The 22,946-nt window shown below is 38.5% G+C and overlaps 1 protein-coding gene across 2 annotated transcripts in view; it reads right to left on the bottom strand.

The window, feature by feature from the left end:
* nptnb (neuroplastin b) overlaps nucleotides 1–22,946 on the bottom strand; it is a 34,886-nt gene that overhangs the window by 3,934 nt on the left and 8,006 nt on the right. For both annotated transcript variants that reach the window (XM_083553097.1, XM_083553096.1), the window contains exons 2-6: nucleotides 17,868–18,215; nucleotides 14,679–14,862; nucleotides 12,073–12,167; nucleotides 6,177–6,313; nucleotides 3,676–3,949 (exon numbers count right to left, since the gene is read on the bottom strand). In XM_083553097.1, the coding sequence (XP_083409223.1) occupies nucleotides 3,676–3,949; nucleotides 6,177–6,313; nucleotides 12,073–12,167; nucleotides 14,679–14,862; nucleotides 17,868–18,215 (1,038 nt within the window). The remainder of the gene's footprint in view (nucleotides 1–3,675; nucleotides 3,950–6,176; nucleotides 6,314–12,072; nucleotides 12,168–14,678; nucleotides 14,863–17,867; nucleotides 18,216–22,946) is intronic.

The following is a 22,946-nucleotide window of genomic DNA, read 5'->3' as shown; positions in this document are numbered from 1 at the left end:
AAGCTAAGAGACAGGCAGTCATGATGATAGATCTCAGAAATATCATGTCATGCGCTTATTATTAAAAACACCACTTTTCAATATGTTCTATTCCGCTATGACGCATTAGATATATGTGACAAAAAAGCTTTGGTAATTTAATAGTAAGAAGCGGCATCAAAATGCAGAGTATTACATTCTCATCTCGGATTCTGCTGATAAGAACCAATGCCAGATATAATCTGCCTTAATCCATCCCCATCCCTCAATCGCTTTCTTGCTTGGGTAAATCATGTTCAGAACACAGAGCTCTGTCAAAACAGTACATACATTTCACAAATAAAGAGGAAATACAGATTGTTTGCACACTATTTTTTTTTATTTTTTTATTTGTATATAATTTTTTTTTACTTACGAAGCATAAATAATTTATCCCGGTCATTTGATACAATGTTATAATATTTATCTCATGGTTACAGTATGTACACAGTTTTGCACGTTCTCCCTATGTCCAAATAGGTTTCTCTCAGGTTCTGCAGTTTCCTCCCACTTCCCAAAAATATGCAGGTAAACGAACTAGCATTTCAAAACCGATCCTCGGTGTGAATGGGCGTGTCCGTGTGTGTATGTGTGCATGCTAAGATGCAGTGTTACTGGACCATTATCGTGTCCAGAGTGTTTTCCTGCCCCATGCGCAGTGTTTCTGGGATAAGCTCTGGATCTACTAGGAGTCTGACTTGGGTAAAGCAAGGTACTAAAGAGGACTGTTTTACAGGCATGTAGTCTAAAACACCAGAGATAAATGACCTCAGTTATTAGGATATTTGGTTAATATATTTGAACAAGAATTAATTAATGAATCAACAGTTAATACAAAATTGTATGGATGCAAGACAGAAGGCAACATTTTCATACGTGCAAGTTCTCAAACTTACCACCACCAAAGAATATGGTGCCATATGGAGAGGAGAAAAAAAAAAACATGGTAATATTTGTTTAAAGCTCAGTCACAAGAAATTGTCCTGCTGTACTGGATTACATGGGTTTAGCTTGATTATATTAAAAATGTTCTGAATTTAGAACCAAGGTATTCACATGTAATACTGTGGTGTAAATCTGAGTCTCCATGAGAGTTACAGTTTCTGATCTAAGTAAAGCCGGGGATTCAAATGAGCACGCAGGTTTCAGAAAAAAGTTTACACACAAAAACTATTGTAATGTTGAAAGTCATGCATCCCATGTCCAGTTTTCAGAGTACAGATTCAGCAAACTGTGGCAAAACATTCTAAAATATGCCAATGGTCATGAGCTTTCCTGCATGCTGTATTAATTGTACTCCAAACTTGATTTTCCTGGTGATTTTAAAAAATAAATTCATTTTACTGCAGCATCATATACAAGCCATGCCTTTCTGTTGAATCTGAAGTGGCAGAATCACCGCGCCCCCTTTTTCTCAACACCCATTTGTCACACTGTAATTCGCCAGAGGAGCACAATTGGCCTCGTTTAGCCTCGCTGAAGGCAATTTGTGACCTCAAGATCTGAGAAATACACAGCCAGCTCTTTATTTATTCATTCATTTTATCCTTTTTGTATTTAAAAAGAAAATGACCAAAACACATTTTCTTACGGTATGGTATGATTTTCGCCGTAAGACCAAAGGTTCATTTTGTTCCGGATATTCATTGAACAAGTGTGCATTTGAAATATTTGTGAAATCATTGGTGGGATTCCAAAAAATGACAATGTTGAGAGCTATGGAAATGTGCAGTAAAACATGACGTCAGATAATTGTATTAAATACAGGATCGGATGCAGTTTTCTGGTGATTGTTAGAAATGTTACGATATATTTAACTGAGTATTATTATTCATGTATTATTATATATTATAGTATTAGTATTCATAGGTATTAGTATATTTAATACCAGTTTATAAGAAAATACAGCATTATCCATTACAACTATTGCATTTGTGTTTTCAAAACCTACGTAGAAGAAATATTCGAAATAAGGTTGATTTGGGTTACAGGAACATGCTAATGTGATGTGACTGAACTTTAAATTGTGCCTGACTACACCTATAAAGTGGGAATTGTCACTTTTTTTTTTTTTTACTATTTTAATCAGGGCAACTATTTCATTCGAAGCAGGCAGGATTTTCTCATAAAATAAATTCCCAGTCAGGCTTATGATTGCGCTCTAAATAAATTACCCATAAATACTAAACTAAAGAGGTGAGGAAGAGGCTGAAACAAGCAAATACTGCACCAAAGATTGCACTTTCAGAATTGTACTGGTTAGTTGGTTTCCTTGGGATGGTCAAAAATTCAACAATATTCCAGCACAAGTATTTGAAAGAATTGCAAGAAAGAAAGCTTCCTGAGAGAAGCAGCCAGAGCCAAAATCTGACTTTATACACCATCGGCATGTTTGGTGTAAAATGAGGACTACATCCTGGGTAAAGCCCCAAACCTATTGTATAATCCAAATGTGGCTCATTGATGATTTGGGGCAGATTTGCAGCTACTGGTTCATGAATTGATGGCATCATGAATTCTGTTTCATTTTTTTAATTTGAATTTTTTATAAAAAATGTATTTTCTCTGCCAGATGATTGAGACATGGGCATAGACTGATATTCTAACAAGGTCATGACCTTTAATATACAGTACATTCAGTACATGTTCTTGATTTGAACCTCACCTGACCTAACACTATTAATGAGCGAGGAATGTTGTGCATGCAAGATTAATTCGAGGTGTCTGAAGGTCAAAGTATCACTCATTGCATGCATTATTCATTATACATATTCATATTCTGATCATTTGCATGATGTCAATAATTTTGCATTTGTCTGTATAAGATGTTCTTCAGATTACATTAACTGTTTTTTTTTTTTTCTTTTTTTTTTTTTTATGAACACTGCCATGGCTAACGTACTATTATTAATAACAGGTTATAAACCATCTGCCATCTCTGTTATTATATGACTCTGCTTATTGAAAGGGTAACTAAAACCCACCGCTGGCTCAGAGATGCCCTAATGTGTAGCTGCAAAGGTCAAATTACCATGCATCTGTGCCTGACTCCTGGCTTTTGGATGCAGTCCTATGATTGAGGCACTGAATCATACACACTGTCCTTATTATAGAGATTCTTTATTTTCAGTGCCTCTTCTTCTTGTGTGTTCGCTGATCTGTTCGAAAGGAATTAGTGGCTACCAAGTTATGAAACCCTCTCAGAGATGATACACAGCGCACGTTTACTTCCCAAGGTCGTATTTTTCGCGCCGTATTCACAAAGACGTGCGATGATGAAACCGATACTAATGATCGCAAGCATTTAAGTACTTTTCATAATTAAACAGGCTCCCAAAGCGTTAGGAATCTGAATCTACCAAAGAAAAGTGCAGTAAATACTTATTACTGCCAATATCCAGTTAATAGAGTCAATAGCAAACACTCCAATAAGACACCCTAAACCAGCTGTAGACATTAAAATTAAATGGATATTTGGTTATCACAGCCGAAGGACTCCCAGTTCCTGTGTACTTATGAGGTAAAAGGACAAACAGCAAAACGTTATTTTTACAGAAACGTCTATCACTAAGTAGGAAATATTACATTAAGAGTTTAAAGATATATCCGGAACAACATGCTAGTTTTGAGCAAAAATGAAATTTTTCTATAGCTTACCCTCTGCCACATCGTCTGGCCTCTTGCGTTTCTCATAAACAACAATAATGACCACCAGGATGAGGATTTCTACTAACACACCAAGGAAAGGCCAGAGCGGAGCCAGGTGACTGCGCACTCGCAGAATGGACGTTGATTCTTTAGTCCCGATGACGTTTGAGGCGCTGCAGACATACTCGCCGGGGTCTGTGCTAATGTCAAGGTTTATAACGGTCAGTTCCGTGTAATTGTCTTTGCTCATGACGAAGAAGCGTCCAGTACTGTTGTCGATGTCCTACAAAAAAAGAAATGAACACATCCGGTTACACATAATAAACAAATATGCGCAAATATGCTGTACGATAAGTTGCTGTCTTGTCACGTGGGCAAAATAGCACCATTTAGCAACATCAGTCTTAAAACCTTTTGGTACCACCTTGTATATTCTATAAAGATTATAAATTATGGTAGTGTAAATTACTCCGTTTTGCTAGATTATGTACTGTAATTTGTTAGATTATTAACAAATTTACAAATTACAGTATACTACCCCATATTAATCCCAATTCTTTAAGACTACTGGGTAGGTTAGAACATGTCTCAACTTACAAAGTTTATAAGTTACAATGGGGTCATTGTATACAATGTATAACAGATACTACGGTACAGCATGCCTTTGTGTCTGGCTGAAGAGATATACACCCTTGTCATCTTTCACTTTAGCCATTACTTGTCAGCAAGGTGTGACTACAGCTGTGCAGGTCAGGCTAAAGTTATATTTCATTCCTCTACTAACAGTGGTCTTATGCATAGCCTAACATTCCCTGTTAGACAAGTCGCTCAGGATAACATCGATAGTCTGGGGCATATATTTACACCCTGCACCGCTGCAGCCATGGAGGAAGAAAAATGTCCTCATGTCTGCCTGTTCCAATTAATGAGCTATGTACATTCTTAAAACATCCGACTGACAAAATGGCCCAGATGTAATGAGTAAAATGTCATAGTAAAGCACAGTCCCTGTTGCAAGGAGCCAGAGACAGGGCTACAATGTCCAAGATGTACTGTATGGGAGGAAAGCCCATGAGGCTGCTGTGCAAATGTCTGTTACTGATATCCCATTGAGGATGGAGATCCGAGGCTAAGAAAGAAGAAATACTACTTTGGAAAAAATGTTTATGCCCACTGATTTAAGAAGTTCAAATATGCAACTGTCCCTCAAGCACCAAAGTATGAGGGGTTGGTCAGCTGTACAGCACAGCTTAGATGATGAATGCCCCTCATAGATGCTGAGCCTCTGGCAATACACAATCAAAGCCTCCAAGACAAGCAAGGTTGTAGCCAGATACTGACCCTTAGCACCACTGCTCAAACATTTATCCCATAGAAGAAAAGAGCAGTGGAGTGGAAATGGAGAACTTTTAGACCCAAGGTTCCCCGTTCCAGGTATCACAATTTCAAATGGGGTTGAACCACCTGGCCTTCTGCCATGCTGCTACTTTATCCACACCGATATGTTTTCATTTGAAAACGCATTTTGTTTCCCCGTCCACACCGAAATGGCGTTTACAGTTAACGGAAACGCGACTTTTTGAAAACGCTCTCCAATTTGATACATTTTAACATTTTTTAAAGAGCCGGAAACAAATTAATGGCGAAGAAACGATGAGGGGCGAAGCGTCTTACATTTTGCTTATGTGCAGTACAGTAGCGTAAACGTTCAGACATTTTGGTGTGGTTCAGCAGCTTTTGGGAAACGAGTCACAACAAGTGTGGACGTGGACAAACGTCATTTTTAAACTGATCCGGATTACTGTAGGCATAGACTTGGTACCATGTACTATGGCTGATTTACTGTGGGCATGTGCAATGGGATAAACAGGGTGGAAAATCATGGAAAAAGAAGGACAAGAATATTTACTTTTGTGGCATTTGGGAAATGCCCTTATCCAGCCTTATTTCATGCACACAACAGGGCAGCTATGGGGTTAAAGACCTTGCACAAGGGTCCAGCAGTGGCAGCTTGTTGAGGCTGGGATTAAACCTCACGACCTTTGGATCCAAAATACAATGCCTTAATCACTAATCTACCACCTCCCCACATATGAGGTTTTTAAGGAATTGTTTTCAATGGCCGTAGTGAGTTTGTAGATCCAAGACATTTGCGCAAGACCGAACAGCGAGGTGTTCTTAATGTGTGTGCAATATATTCCAAAGTGACCATTCCAAAGTGCAGAATAACTACACCACCTCTCACACCATACCTATACTATATCACCACAAAGTGAAAAACAGGTTCGACCTGCTATTTTGCTCATGTAAGATATTATACAGTATATCAGGGCTTATCTGTGTTATATGGAGTCTGTATTAAAGAGATAATCTATATTGTCAGTAATAAGCACTTCAACATATTTACTAAATGTCAATTAGATATATACAATTAAAAGGTCTGTAGCCTTTGCTTATTCTATAGCTGTATTGATGTAAGTACCAGTAGGAGGAAACAACATGCTACGTACAACATATGATCCCTGGCTGACTTTCTTCTGCCATCTCCAGATGGGATGTGGGTATCCCACAGATTTGCAGTACAAGAGAGCGCTTTCTCCTTCTTTTTTATTCTCGCTTCGCTTGTGACCGGTGATTTCAGGAGCAGCTGAGTGGAAGAGAAAGACAATATGTTAAAATAATGCACACCAAAAAAAAATTATTTTCAATGCCACCTATTTTTTCTGTGTGATACCTGTCACAGTATTATGTCATGCATATGTATTTGTTTGTCAGACGACAGTTGAAGTGGTGGGAGAACACGCATGACTGAACTGTAATCCTGACTAAGGGAAACAATCAGGCTAGTTTCATGTTCTTAATTACAAACCAAAACAAGCAAAAAAAAAAAAAAAACGATACGTGCTTCATTTCAGGCTTTCCTTCTTCCTCCATGAACCATTCCGAGCTAAATCGCTGAGTCATCAGCTTCTCGGTAGATGCCTTGTTATGCATTAGAAACTCCCGATGCTTAAAATCTGTTGAGTCTGCCATTGTGGCCATCAACCACAAGTCTTAAACACTGGACATGCCTTTTTTATTTATTTTTTGGCTAATCCTTAAAATTATGGTAATTTCTTCCATGCAATTAAGCAGGATCAGGTAGAAACCTGGAGCGGGTGTTTATTGGCGGGAACATGGAGGACGGCCCAGGCGTGGCCTGGGACACGGGCGACATCACTGCTCTCTAATTATGGTGCACACGTGCTATCTGAGGATTGTGTGGATGTGTGCGTGTGCTGAAGGGGGTGGGGGGGTGGAGTAAGAGCTTAGTTGGGCATTATCCTCACACGCTTCTCCCCTGACAAAGAGTAAATCGCCTCGTCTCTAAACAGACTTTCACTGCTGTTCAATGTCATTCTGGCCTGCATCCAACCCCTGATCTTTAGTGTAAGTGTGCCTTTACTCTTGTGATCACTGATAGAAAGAGATGGGCAACAGAACCCATACAATGCATGGTATTCCTAGAGAGAAGACTAATTTGCATATTTCGTTTGCCTAAAAGAAAAGCGAGTTGTAACCTATACCAAAAGTAAATGAGTAAACATACTGTTGGCAAGTGCATACTCAAGCTGATAATGAAGTTATGATGAATAGAATATCAGCAACACTGTTTCGAACGAGCCATGTGGACGAATTTCATAATATAATATGAAAGCATGTTTCTAATTAGTCTTGTGGTTTAACTCGTTCAATTAAAAGCAAGAAGAAGAAAAAAAAAAACAATAAAAGACTCTAGATGATAACGCACACTAAACCTCGACGCGGCTCCGTTCTACAGCGCGTGCCGAATCAAATTAGGGCTAAATGTATTTAAGAATTTTTCTCACTGTCAGCCCAAAACGCACGTATAAGCAGATTATCATTGTGAACAATAAACTCTTGCTATTAGAAGCGGCTGGGACTGGATTCAGGCCTTAATCCCACCCCAGCACACAAGCCTCCATCTGTTCCCTCAGAGCTGAGAGCTGGAGAGAGAGGTGCCAAGGACATGAGAGCCTGGGGGTGGAGCGTGAGATAGAAAGGAGCACAGCTCACCTTCCTGCTTTTCCTATCTCAACCGATTTTCTTGCCATTGTGGTCTCACCCTTAATTGTGATATATTGTGATCAGTCTAGCATATATATCACAATACAGTTTTTTTTTTTTTCCCCCTACAGGAAATTATTTTATTGTCCTGGTGGCAAGTACGATGAATTGTGCTGTACCAAATCAATTCAAACACTTTACAGTGATTCTACAACATGCATTTCGATAATAAATAATGATCTTAATTATGTACATTTACTCTAGGAAAGCTTTTAGGAACTTTTGGCAGGTTCTGAACTTAGATTCATAAACACATACACTCTAAGGACAAAAGTATTGGGACACCTAATTTTTCCAGCCATATGTGCTTCTTCCCCCAAAGTTGCAGGCACAGGATGTCTAACCCTAACCCTAACCTTAACCCTAGATTGGCTAGAATGGAAGATCTTGAGTGGCCTGCTGTAGCGCTCTGACCTCAACCCGACTGAAAATCTTTGGGATGAACTGGAACAACCCCAGGTTGTTCCTCAACCTCACCTACATCAGTACCTCACTTTACTGACACCCTTGTTGCTAAATGAGCACAGATCTCACCAAGCACACTCCAAAATTTACAGAATGTAAGAATTATAGAAAAAAATTCACTTATATTTAAATGTAAGTGTATTTATCACACATAAGCAAGCTTGGGGCAGTCGTGGCGAGGAAATACACCATTAGATGGTATGTAGAATAAACCTTGAGAGGAACCAGACTCAAAAAGGGGACTGATCCTCATAAAAAAATCTAGTAAAACATCTTCCCACAGGAGTGGAGGTAATTATGGGTAATACGGGACTGAATGTGGAATGGGCTGTTCAAAAACCACACATGAATCATATGGTCATGTGTCCACAAACTTTTGTCCATATAGTGTATTTTAATCAAAACTTTTCCTGTGTAAAAATCTTTACAATATTCATAGTCCGCAGTTTAAACCAAAAAACCCTTTAGATACATAACGTTCCTCTTATTCAGAGAATAAGTTTGGTCCATATATATAACTTTTCCTAAATATGCATAATAACTCTACTAATAAGCTTAAATTATATAAAGGAAATCTATGGAGCTACTGTTAAACACTGAAATCATTTATTATTATTATTATTATTAACAATAATGTAGTAATGCATTGCAGCTATTAATAATCAGATGTTAATTATTTTCATTTTCAACAGCTTCCGTTTTATTGGCATCCTCTGCAATTGTTAAATTACTATTATTATATTATTATTATTAGTAATTTTTATGAATGCATTTCAATAGTAAAATAGTAGAATTTTATTTGAACCTTTAGGGTTGAAACGAATGTTAATGTTAATGACTAGTGTTAATGTTTATTAGAGGAAGCGCTCGTCATTGGAATGTTCTGGAAAACCAGACACGAACATTATTGCACAATGTTGCAAATGTTAAAAATCGAACCGAGTCTCGCTTAGCGTCGAGATCGTGCATGGACTGAGGAATGCAATGCACGGCGCGGTGCATCTGTCCTGTCACATGTCAGGCTGAGAGTGGGAAAGTCAGAGCTGAGTGGACAACAGCATCATCACATTATGCAACCAAGCAACGTTTAAACCAGGCCTGCCAGAACAGTCCAGGCATGCTCAGTGGGCACGACGGCAGTGTCAAAACAAATTGGCTTAAGTGAGGAGTGTTTCACGGCTCCTTGGCTACAGGGGGTGATTTCCTTCCCGTCTGAGCCGGGCCGGAACACAGCAGGGGTCTCGTGGAGTTGACGCATGACTTGAATTGAGGTTCGAATCAGAAATATTATGAGTCTGTATTAGACATAACATTTAGTAAGACAGCTCTCATTTTATTTTTCCAATTTACACAATTCTAATTCCTGACGCCTGAAATTGCTGATTTATAAAATAATATGAGAGATAAAAAAAAAAAACATGACAGGATTATTTATAATAAATGATTGTTCTTATTCATAGATATGACAAACTTCCTGAACTAGTGAAGTATAAATTCTCCTAGTAATTTTTGCCTCTTTGTGTCATTGTGAATTTCGAGCTATAAGAGGCGCTCTTGTCGGTGAATGACAGGCATTGTCCAGAAGCCCTTTTTTCATGTGCTCTGTGGAGGAAACTAATGAGACTTGATCTCTCCATGTCTGCACTATTTCACTCCCAGCTAAGGCTTTTTTTTCCCTGTGTGACTCTCCGGATTTAACGCTGCTCCGAAAAGCTCTCGTTTAGTTTTTTCTTTTTTCACACTTTGAGCTATGGAGCTGATTTACAGTAGAAATCTGTCTACTGTATCCAACGGTTTTCATGTTTTGTGTTTTATGATGCTGTCACTCTACGACACTATGCGGTTATTTGTGGGCACGGAGCATTGAATTATCCTGCACTATTGGACCATGTCAACCAGCCATGATGTGCTGCCATAATGAAAGATTTCTCTCCGTGGGAGTTTTTTTTTTTGCTAAAAGATGCCTTCAACGTCATTGTCTTTGCACTGAAACAAGACGGGGTGGTGTAATGCAACCTGACACGGATTGTTACCACGCGAAATTCGATCATTTTCCGACAATAACAGCTTGATCTTACACCACAGACACTTCGTTATATCAATATTTTAATAAAGATAAATGATGCAGTACTTTGATTGATCAGCTCATGTTGTAGATTGTCCAGAAAACAAATTCCTTTTATGACTTATAGCAGCTAAAAACATTCATTCTCCCACCAGCATCTTTTTCCTGAAGTAATATGTACCAACAAACTTATTTCTATAAACTTTTCTGTGGTTGAAAATCGAAGCCTTTTTCCTCTGACGTAGAAATTCACTTACACTGAAGAGAAAACCTCAACAATGATGGTTTATATAGAATGTCTAAGGTGATAAATGTATTAGGAAACAGATTTTTAAAACACAATTGAACTTAAACAGCATTGAATTACAGCAGAAACTCTCACACCAAACCCTCCATTAATATTGGTACCATTGGGAAATATATAAGTAATATAAGTATATAAGTAAAAGAGCCTTTTGATTTCCCCCATGTCTTCAGAACCACTCACATTACATCACTTCATTACCATAAACTGTTTACATGCCGTTTTTGCACATCTTTTCTGGATTGCTGCTATTTGCTCTTTGCACAACATTTTGTTTGTTTACATTTTTGTTACTGTTTACTTTACATCTCTTTACAACAACAGGTTTACTGGCGGAGCTATTTTTTTTTTTTATGTAGCATTTTGTGTATTTGTCCTACACTGTCTTGTGTTGTCTTCTTTGCACTGTTTGCACCAGGTTGCACACATGCACTTTATGTGGCGAGGACACTAGTCCTGTGTTTTCTGTGATTGTTGTTGTATGTAGCACAAGGGTTCAGGAGGAACGTTGTTTCATTTTACTGTGTAATGTGTCAGCTATATATGGTTGAAATGACAATAAAAGCTTCTTGACTTGACTCTTGAGTTGACTTGATTTTTTTCCAGCAAAAAACAACATAGTCTGCTGAATATCAAATATTTGGCAAACTGATCGGTTTCATCTACAATTATTGGTCCCCTTATGAATTTAAGAGCGACGTTTCAAGTCAAACCAGGACTTTTAATGTTGCAGGTGTAAAAACGGATGCTAGCGTGGTGGTACCACACGCGGTAGTAAGCGGATAGTGTATGCTATTACTAATAGGCGCACACTGCTATTTAAGATAGCAGACGACAGTGTTGTGGTGATGAAGTTTCTAGTGAACGAAGGCGTAAAACCCACGGATATCTGCAGTAAATTAAACACAGTACGCGGATGAGATGCTCAGCTGCAGTAAGACATTTGTATGGTGTAACCGTCCTAAAGATGGTCGTATATCCGTCAGTGATGATCCCGCTTGTGGTGGTTCCCTGGTGATGAAGTGAAGCAGGATGTTTCAGGCATACTGGCAAATCTTTCTATGAGGAATCTTTCCAGGCATTAATTAACTGCTGGGATAAGTGTATAAATGTAGTAGAGGAGTATGTCGACGAAATTTGTTATTTTATTTTATAAACTCAAAAGTCCCAGTTAGACCTGAACACCCCTTGAGATATTTAAACTACATTTGCACTTTGATATTGAAATTTTTTATATATATATATATATATATATATATATATATATATATATATATATATATATATATATATATATATATATCTCTGGGTGACTACAGGATTTCTTACAACCATGACTTAAATGTCCACAGCCTTCTTTGCTAATATTTATCTAAGGTACCAATATTAGCAGGTAGCTGGGTCTGTACATAGAACACAATACGTTCTTATACAAATATCTTACCTTTGACTTCAATGGACGCATTGGCATTGGGGGCCTTGTCGAAAGTGTACACGCAGATGTACTCTCCAGCATCTTCCGCTCTTGGTTTGTTGAGTCTATTACAAAAATAAAAATAGTTAAATAAATGTTATGTAGCTATAAATAGAGTGGGATATGATACAATCCCCTAAAGTAGAACCTTTATGTCTTTCTACAGGCATTAAAGACGCTTTGGATAGAGACGCTTCAGTGTAGCTTTGACTATATTTACCAGCATAGAGTGGACCTTAAGACAACAGTCTGCCTGCAACAGCAATAAGTTATTTTGCCACAGTTTCGCACACGGAGTGTTGAAGCAGATTCAAAGCATTGCCTCCGTAGAATTGCTGTTGACACGATGCCGCCTGCTCCAGGCATGACTGTCAATAGAAAATTACGTCCATGCAATTTGACAGGATATATTCATTTTATCGTATTTGGCTGTAAAGGTTCTTGCAACTCTGGCAGTTTCTATTTTCTCTCAGGTAAAACCCTCTTTAGGATTATTACATCACAGTAATATATTTTTGGAAAGGTATTCATCTGGAAATAAAATTCCCCCAAGTAGGAACTCTTGGAAAACGGGTTTGCTCAGGAGAGGGATATGGATGCCAAATAGTTCTGTTCGGAACCCGTGTCCGTATTCCCTCAGAGGAACATACTGAGGAACTGAAGCATGATATGTAAATAAAATCCGTGTTTATCCAACTTCCTGTTTATAAAACGCTACCCTGACTAAAAGGTAACCACAATTACCTTATATTGTGTTGATTACAGCGCATAAGGTATGTAATACGTATGAACACACCACTAAAGTCTGTACAGATGAGACAATTGAATGACATCTGTTTACATGTTTTGGTTTTTGAATAAGCCATGTTATCACTTTACTAATTAAACCAGAGTTTGTGAATGATATGGACACCTCAATGAAATCTCCTTCCTTTTTTAAGCGAATGCAATTATATAATTGCAGAATTTCTTAAATGCATGCGATTCCCTGTAACAAAGCCTGCGATGGATCCCCAGTCATGTCACAGTTCCCAGGTTGCTATGCGCTTATTTTCATTTTGGTTTCTGTTCTAGTCTGGTATCTGTGCCTGCGTTGTTACTGTTTTGCTGCCTGACTGTGCTCACCTGTTCTGTGTCATGTTCTGATTAGTTTCTCGGCCCATACACGGTTGTTTCAGTGTATCCTTGTAAACCCTTATCATTTCTTTTGTAAAATTACTAAGTCTTCATTTTCCTTATTTCCTAGTTTGTTTCTTGTTTCTTTTGAAATTATTTTGACATGGTAATTAACTTGTTTACCTTTTCTCTGACACCTGCCTTAGACACTGTATGAATTTTTTTTTTTTAAAGTGTGGACTCCTGACCATAAGATTCCACATCCAGTTTCACCACAAAGTGTCCATTTCCTGCTATAATAACCTCCACTCCTCTGGAAAGATGATCGACTACTTTCTGGGGTGTATTGCTAATCGGGAAGTTCAGGGGTTCAAGTCCTGGTTTCGCCACTCTTGGGGGCCCTTGAGCAAGGCCCTTAACCCTATGTGCTCCAGGGGGCGCTGCCGATATTTGGAAATCGGTGCAACCGATGGCCGATATATGCTGGCGAATTTTTGGACCGATATTTTTGTCCTTCATCTCATAAAATCTAACATAATTAATATGTGATACAAACGTTGCTTAAATTAAAACTGTATTGAACAACACAGGCCTCTCCCCACACACAGTGCACTTGTTAGCAGGGTTTGGTCCCCGTGGGTGAAGGATCGCTAAGAATAGAGTTAAAAAAAAAGTTACTCTCATTCTCTTGTCAAATGTTATTCTCTCTCCAAAGGTAGCATCTAATGAAATACAGTATAATAAGAGTTAGATTAAAAACGAATAATAAGAACTTAAAGCCCCAGACACACCAAGCTGTCACTCAGCTCTGGTCGCACTGCGTCAGCTGTTTCTGTATGTCGATTTAGCGGTGGAGAAAAAGAACTCCGATTGGTTATTTCGCTTAGCGAATGAGAAAGTGCTGAAACAGATTTTTCTCTCCAATTTAAGTGAAGGGAAAATGTAATGTTACCACATCTAAAGACATCATATACCACTGTGTTCCTCCAATTTTTGTGGTAACAGTTTGGGGAAGAACCACATATGGCTGGAAAAATCACAATAGGTTTGTCCATATAGTCTATGATTCCAAGATAGGAATTAATAAAGTGCACATTGAGTTTATACATTAGTGCTTCTTGTCCCACAGTCGATTACACGAAGCAATGATGGTACATGAATAAACAAACTGGAGCAGCTGATATATGACTCACTGCTGTAGACATGCTGATTTTGATTTGATTGTTTGAAGGTCTGATTCATCCACTGAAAAAAGCTTTGCTTGACTTCCAATACTTTGGTGCTGACCGAAGTGAAAGTTGCTGAAATTCCAGCTTTGGTCCTGCTAAGTAATTACAGATTACAGATGTGCCAGTGCACCATGCAATTTCCAGTCATGAGATTTTGAAAAGGTTGGCAAATGAAATATCATTTTGACGATTTCGAGGCATAAGCAAAGCGCAGTCGCAAAACAAACTCACGTTATCTCTGTGTTTTTCAGTCCTTTTCTTGTGTTGGGGATTTCTTGAGCATTCTTCATCCAGAAGCTTTCCCGGTGGGCCGTGTGAGCGTTGGTCAGGTTACACTGTAATGTAACTGGAGGATTGTCTACCTGTGGCTTTTTGGCTGGCAAAACTTCCTGATCAGATGCATTGATCTTTGGCTCTGAAACAAAATCAGATCTTGGAGTTATTACAAAGAGGTGAGAGACAATCATCAGGGCCAGTTGGGACTCTCCTTTTTTTTGTAGCTGCTGCCTGTGATCTTGGTAAGAGCTTGAAAGTGCAACGGATAAAAACGACAAATGTGTGCGCACCTACAGTAGCTGTGATCGCTTATAAAGAAACGATCAGAGCATTTATTTAAATTGACTCCAATGTGTCGTATCCACCCCCCCCCCCCCCCAAAAAAAAAAAAAAAAAAAAGAATAATAAAGAATAACTTCCAAGGTTTTTTTAAAAAAAAAAGCGAAGCAAAGCCAACATAATTTGCACTGCATTCACAAAGACTTATTGTTTCATTATCAATGAGAACACTTACCTTCAGGCATAACACAGCATAGTGCAAGGAGAACAATTCCCCCCCGTGAAAATAATCATGCAGGAGGAACCTATGAATTAATACTGCAGTCTTCATTTATAATGCAGGAGAACTTGTAATTTTGCAACTTGAGATATTTGTGGAAATGTGACAAATTGACAGTACGATCCAATTGAATGCTATTTTGTGGCTATTCCAGTCATTTTTGAATGAATGTTTGTTTAAGCGCTCACTTTTAATACACTCAGTTGGCCTTTCAATAAGCTGACACCAGTCATTTTGGTCTGTGCCCATGTACGGGTTAAACTCCTCCCTCGGTATTCCATGCGGCCCTTCCATAGCAACCAGAATACCCAGTTGGAAGACAAAAGAGGATGGAGGAAGTAGGGTAGGGAGACCTAATTTCTTCGACTCGCTTAAGCCTTCTTGATCGGTTTTGCTCTGGAGGAAAAGGGGAGGGGATTAGGAGTGACTCCAATTAGCGATCCTTACACCTTCTTCTGGAGTTTGGCATGCCCAATAACTGCAGGGAATCGATGTCCCAGTGTATATGCCTTTCTCTCTCTCTCTCTCTCTCTCTCTCTCTCTCTCGATCTTGCTTACTCGCATTTGCTCTTCCTCCATCCCCCCTGGGCAGCATCAAAACACCTACTTCCCTCTCAGACTGTGCAACCGAGCACAAGCCGTCAGCCTACGTATGCATGCAAAACAAAAAACATTCAGATTACTTGATTCGATAGCAATAGCGAATGGCGCTCAGGCTGATGCTATCCGGCAGCTTCTTTTCGCAAGGTCATTTGTAGGACACCTGCTCAGAGAAAGAGACGATGGTAAATCGATCATTTTGATCCTGTTACTTCTCCGAGATGCTTTTTTTTTTCCCCCACTTCCTCCACGAATGCACTGCGATTCTCAGTAGAACCCCCCGAAACATTTATTTAACATCCATAAATGTTCACACAGTACAGACTCATTCAAAACAGCACGTAATCGTGATTTTCGAAGGCCGTTAATGTGTGCTGGCGTTGGAAAAGTTGGTTAATTTGGACAAGAAGACTACAGTATGTTCAGTACAGTAGGTTTTTACACTCAAACTAGAACGCTAAGACAAGACCAGAACGTATTCAGACGCCGTCCCACGAACAAACTATACATTCTATTCCGTACGACTCCAGCATGTATAGCCTGCTATATACATGTTATAATGCTTATCACATGTATATAATATGAAAACATTGATGCTCAGTAATGACAGAATATTATTGTTTGTTTTTTTTTTGGTGGTAATTCAATATATATGTATGTATGTATCCAGACTCGAGATACACCCAAATTTATGCTATATTTAGATCATTTGGAAATGGTGCTCGAGCTCTCGAAGTTCTCATTAGCGTACAGACAGCGTGATGAGACTTGTGCGCTGCTCCGACTGCATTATTAAGAACGTCTCTCAAGATTTCACAGTAGTAGCTGTCGTGAGGGGAGAAGCCAAAAACGAAGGACTCCTAATTTTAAGCTCCCCATAGTGCACTACAGCTCAGTTCAGAGAAAAGCCGAACTTGACCAGCATTTTCCACTGCTCCGGGGGTCACTGGGCTGAGCGGTACCCCAATTCACCTGACCAACTTGTTGCTCATAGAGTTTGAAGGCAGGTTATGATATAATGTCATTACTGATTCGTGGGCAAACACAAATTGTTGCAAAGAAGGCGCAAGGCGGAGCAGTTTTATTCAAAGGCTTTGTGATTTGTGATTTGAAATCCACACATGAAAAACGGTAAAGCTCTTCCTTGCGTCTTCTACACCCCCCCCCCCCCCCCCCCCCACTAATAATGCACAAATAAACATGTTGAGACTTCAAAGACCTACATGTTACAGACAGGGCACATAAGGTCAGGCTTTGAAGTAAATCAAATACCCGATGCAATCCTGAAAGAATGTTGAAACCAAGATTCAGGGAAAAAAAAGAAATATCTTAACGAATCCTGGCATCAAGATCCAAATGAGGTAAACGTGAAGCAGTCGGTTAAATGACAAAACAAATATGTTAAAAGTCACTAGACAAGGCAAGCGACACGGGAACAGGCAGGATGGACTGCTTGTAAGGTGAGGGAGGGCGGCATGAGGAAGAAAGTGGCAGACGGAGACGTGGCGTTTGTCTGGGTTTGTGATCATCCACAACAAGAGGCTCAAAGGGGTACAGGAGGGGTGGGGTGGGGAGGGGTTTCAGTTAAAGTCAGTGAATCCTTACATTCTGCTTAAAAGAAGGCAAGATGGACATTTGAGTCAATTAGAGACAGAGATACTCATGTAATGTACGTGCTGCTATAGATATTATATAACGTAATAATCCCAGAAAGGAATCTGGAAGTGGGTAATTTTTCATGGCAAATAGCATCAAATTGTAAGAGCAACAAAAGCTGAATTGAGAGAAGCACAAGGACCGGTCACTTTAACAATTTTAATAGTTCTAACAAGAAAATAATAAAAACACATGATGGTTGCATTTTTATGGTTTTGCCTGATGTGGTGGCCATTTTGATGACATTAGGGATATGGGTGAAGTTGGATCTACAGCTACTCAGCTACAGTGTTGTAATCTATCCACTACAGCACAAGTTTACCACTCACTCTGCAACACGGAAATGGTGGCCTGAGCTCGGATCCAGGTGATGGCCGGGTTTTGGCGCAGGTCGTTGCGGCGCGGGTCGTTACTCGCCCGGCATTCGTAGGTCCCAGAGTCCTCGAGCGTGAGGCGCGTGACCCCCAGCACGCTCACACGGTTGGTGCCGTAGGCCGTGTTGATGGAGACGCGCCGCTTCCGGGCGCCGTCCCATAGCTGCTTGAAGGAGTCGGCGCGGTTTATCTCGGCGTACCACCACTGGATCTCCGGCGTGGGGTTACCAACCACGTCACAGTACAGCTCAAAGGTGTCTCCCGTGAGCTTTGTCTCAGACATGGGCGACTTCACAAACCCAGCTGGAAGAGGAAGAGGGTTTCAAAGCAATGGAGGGGACAGGGAGAGGGAAATGAAAAGGAGGAAAAGCAAAAGAGGAGTAAAATTGGGAGGAGGGGGAGGGAGGGAAGGAGGGAGGGGAGCAAGGATGGAAAGAGCCAAGGAATGCAGGAATAAAACAAAAAAATATATGGGTCAGTTAAAAAAGGACAGAAGAAGAATGATCAGAAGCAAATCAATAAGCAAGCCAGAAATTATACAAATGAGTGGAGAAAAGAAAACAGTTTGGTTATAGTTAAAGACAATGATTAAGAAGTCAAGAGGGTGAACGTATTAGTGAAAAACAAGTTAATGGACCTTTTACAGTAACTTTAGCAATGCGTCTTGTTAGCTAGAACAACGCAATGCTTTGCACCGAGTTAATAAGCTTTCCCAGCACTGATACAAAAACACAGCAGAAAGTCTCAATTATTTAATATAATCTATAACCGTATCGACTGTTGGACTCGGCGCTCCAGGCATTAACCGCCAAAAAAAAATGCATTGCGTAGAACAAATGTCTAATTTTACCATTTTATATGCATCACAGGAAAAAATATATAACTGAACCTGTCAATATAGCAAAATGCACCATATGAACACCGATTGTCTGCAGTGGAGCGTTGGAAACGGCTTAAGAATTATTTATACCCATGCTTCAAGCATTTAATATCTCTCCTTTTATTTTCAGTACAAGATAATATCTTCAATACAATGTTCCAAATGGGGGATACCCGATATGTCACCCAGGGCTTTACTAATGAAAAGGTTTATGAAAGCGCCGTCTCGGTGGATCTTTGTGGGGATAAATGGAGGTTTAATCTGAAACCCTCTTTCATATATTTTTTCCCATAGTGACAAGAACCATTTAGATACGAGGGTCTAGAGGCATGCATAACCCAAAGGCTTGGACCTTCATGTGAAGAGTATTCATTATTATATTTATATATTTATTTTATTATTTTTTTTTTTTCTATGTACTGATAAGTTGTAAGATGTATAAAAACCCACATAAACTCTTATTTGAACTGGAAGACAGAAAGAGAGAGAGAGAACAAATTAAACCAGAATAAAGCGTTCTATTTTTGGAGATATGACGTGTCTGTTGCACACTGTGGAGCTTCTCAGTAGTGGTATTTTGGTATCAGAAGAACATTATACCCCAGAGTTTCAGCCTTTTCCCTTATAGATACTATCAGATTGACATGACTGAGCATAAAGCAAAGGACTTGGAGCAGGGGCTTGTTTCAGAAGGGCGGTTGAGTTTTAAAGAATATAACGTTAAAATTCGGGGTCCGAATTCGGCACTAGCGTAACCTTTATCGCTAGGTTTTAGCTTTTCATTCCTCATATTCATAACTATATATTTCCCATCAGATTTACTGCAGTTACTGAATTATTCATGCTGTATGATAAATAACTGAATAATGAGCTAGGACTTAAAGGGGTTGGAAAAAGGAGTGTTTTTTCTATATATACATTTAGTTGGGGAAAAGGAAAAAGTATTTTATTTGAACCATAACTTGATTTTTTATTTTTTTTTTTCCAGAAATCTATAAATGCGAAGCCACCATTTTTTTATTTTATTTTTTGCTCTTAATTTTTAGGCTGTCTGTGAAAACAAGGTCAGGTTTTTTCCTTGCAACAGAATGAGCTGTAATAAAAAGTCACTGGGTCATCTGGAGGTAGTCACTGCTCAGTATGATGCACCTCATTGCCTGCATCACATTTGGCATCAGATCAGGGCATTGCAGAATATCCAATACGGTCGCATCGTTCAATTTTAGTTACACGAAATGAAATGGATCTCAGGCTTCCGTGAATGATAATGCCAGAAAACCACTGCTATATTATTAGAAAACCTTATTCAATGTAAAAACTAACAACAACAAAAAGATTTGACATGCGACCTGATGCTTTTCTGCTTACCACGATTGTAAAGAGTGCTTTTTTAAGGTACTAAACACTTCCTAATCCTCATTCACACAGGATGCTTTCTGTTTTTAGCACCAATCTGTGTAAAATTTGGAAACTGTGATGTCAAATCAACAGTCTCTGAAATACCCAAATCAGTCCATCTGACGACCAACAGTCATTCCCAGGTTTTCACCATATTAATATTTGAGCCGAAGCTCTTGTCCTGTTTGATTTAATGCACTTGCTGGTGCAGCGTGATTGGCCAATTAGATAACTGTCTAAATGTTTGTGTGTATGTTCAGACTGTTTAATTGTGGGTTTTTTTTTTTTTTTTTTTTTAATAGCTATTAAAATGAATTATATTACCACCTCCCCGTTCATTATTTCCACCCTATTTACCATCTGGAATATTTGTACCCTTCAGCTTCATAAGCTCGAACACATAACAGAATCGGTCTGAGTGTCAGGAAAAAGACAAGGATGAGTCAAGTAGGGACGATGATTAAGTATGTGGCATTTAAAATAAAATGGGCTGAGAAAAAGAGGACATTGACATCAGTTTCTACATTTGTGTACAACCTACAAAAATACCCATAATGCAGTTCAACTAAACTATTACCCAATTTAAAGGTGGTTAAGGTTACGTTGTTTTCTTTGTGATTATATTTGTAAGTAACTGAACATATCTTCGTTACTATTAACTTTAATTATTTTTTTGGGCTCAGGAGGTGTCTTTTTTCATCACAGCTACACTTCTGTTTGGAGACCATGGAGAGTTCGTTCTCAATAATATCTTTCTCATAAAAAAACTAAAAAAAAAACTAAAAAAAAAAAGTCAGTCTATATAATATAATATAATAATATAATACAGTCCTTTTCCTTTCCGAATGATCATTGCAGATGAGCTGATTAGATTTTGGACACAATATAAACAGAGTCAATCTCGCAGCACGGGCAAAACGCCTGAAACAGGTTTGCTTCAATAGCTTCCTTCCTGTTTGTCAGACAGAGATGTTACTTACACCATCATGTTCAGGAACTTAGCCCATTTTCAGGCTATTTAAGATTTCCAAGCAGTCCATCAGTCCATCCGTAGGAAATTCTTGTTATTGCCGTGTCTCTAAAAAAAAGGGTTGTTTAATGTAGGAATCTGTATAGACCTTTCCAGCAGCAGATGAGCCGATTACATTCTGGCACTGAGCCAAACACGGTCGAGGTGGATTTGAAGGGTATTTGAGGCACGCAAACGAGTTACAAGAAGGATTAGACTTGGCGATGGTGGAAGCATGTCCTCTGACGTGACTGGGGTCGAGTTCTACACGTTTGCCTTCGTTTTTACCAGCAGTTTTAAATCGAGTAATCATGTGATACAAAACATTTTTTTTTTAGACTGGGTTATCATACTGTAAAAACTTCACACCGTAACAGCACAGGGGTTCTGTTTTATTCTACAAATGGCACAATAATAGACAATTTGTAGCACATCAACTCTTGCAATCTCAGCATATATATATATATATATATATATATATATATATATATATATATATATATATAAATATATATATATATATATATATATATATATATATATATATATATATATATATATATATATATATATAAATATATATGATGGGGGAAATGATAATTTGATCCCCTGCTGATTTTAGAGGTTTGAATGGAAGAGGTTGATTCAGTGACAGGTGTCTTTTATACACAAGTTTATATTAGGAGCACTTTCTTATAGGGACAGGACTAATTTCAGTGTGTGGAAGTCAGAATTCTTGCTGGTTGGTAGAAGATCAAAAATTTATTTTACTCGATCAAATACAAATACATTTTTACATAATATAATTGTTGGTTTTTTTTCTGGATTTTTTGGGATATTCTTTCTCTCTCTGTTAAAACAAACCTGCCAAAAATTCTAGACTCTTTATTTCTTTGTAAGGGGGTACATTTACAAAATCAGCAGAGGATCAAATAATTATTTCCCCAATCTATATTATATTATATTATAGTTTATTTATTATAGTTTTTTTGTTTCTCATTATAATATCATAATGTTATGTCTGGTTAGCGTATTATTATATATATAATATACGTCGACCAGCCATAACATTATGACATTATAATGAGTGAATAACTGATTATCTCTTCTTCACGGCACCTGTTGGTGTGTAGGATATATTAGGCAGCAAGCAAACATATTGTCCTCAAAGTTGACGTGTTAGAAGGATTTGAGCGAGTTTGACAAGGGCCACATTGTGATGGCTAGACGACTTGGTCAAAACATCTCCAAACTAATCATGAAAAATGGTCAAGTATAAGGATTTGAGAGTCCTCATATAACTGAAATTGAAGTTTTGTGTCTTGTATGAAAGCTTGTGTTCTCCAGAACAATGACCAAATTCACATTTAAAATATATATTCATTCAAAATGAACACTTTCCCTCTGCTATAAATATAGATCAACAGTCTTAATTACGTCATTCTGCACTTCGGCCTTTCATCAGATTTTCTTCATTAATCTGAACCGTCCCGACCTAAAAATCCTTTGCCTGGTCTAATGTTTATTTAAAAGAACTGGCGAGCCACTTAATGTGATTTGCCTTGACTTTCTGTTTACATGGAAATTATATCAACACTGAAATACTTTTGGATAAATCATAGTATATATTGAATGATCTATTTTTTTTTTTGTTCGAGTTTATCCGAGTAGCCAGATCCGCCATTGGTGCAGGCGGTATAAGGAAATTAATCCACCAATCAGAATTGAGCATTCAACAGTGCTGTGG

Source organism: Silurus aristotelis (assembly GCF_946808225.1).
Source record: "Silurus aristotelis genome assembly, chromosome: 10".
NCBI classification, from domain to species: Eukaryota; Metazoa; Chordata; class Actinopteri; order Siluriformes; family Siluridae; genus Silurus; species Silurus aristotelis.
The sequence above is the reverse complement of the archived record's forward strand: the minus strand, read 5'-3'. Positions and strand labels throughout refer to the sequence as shown.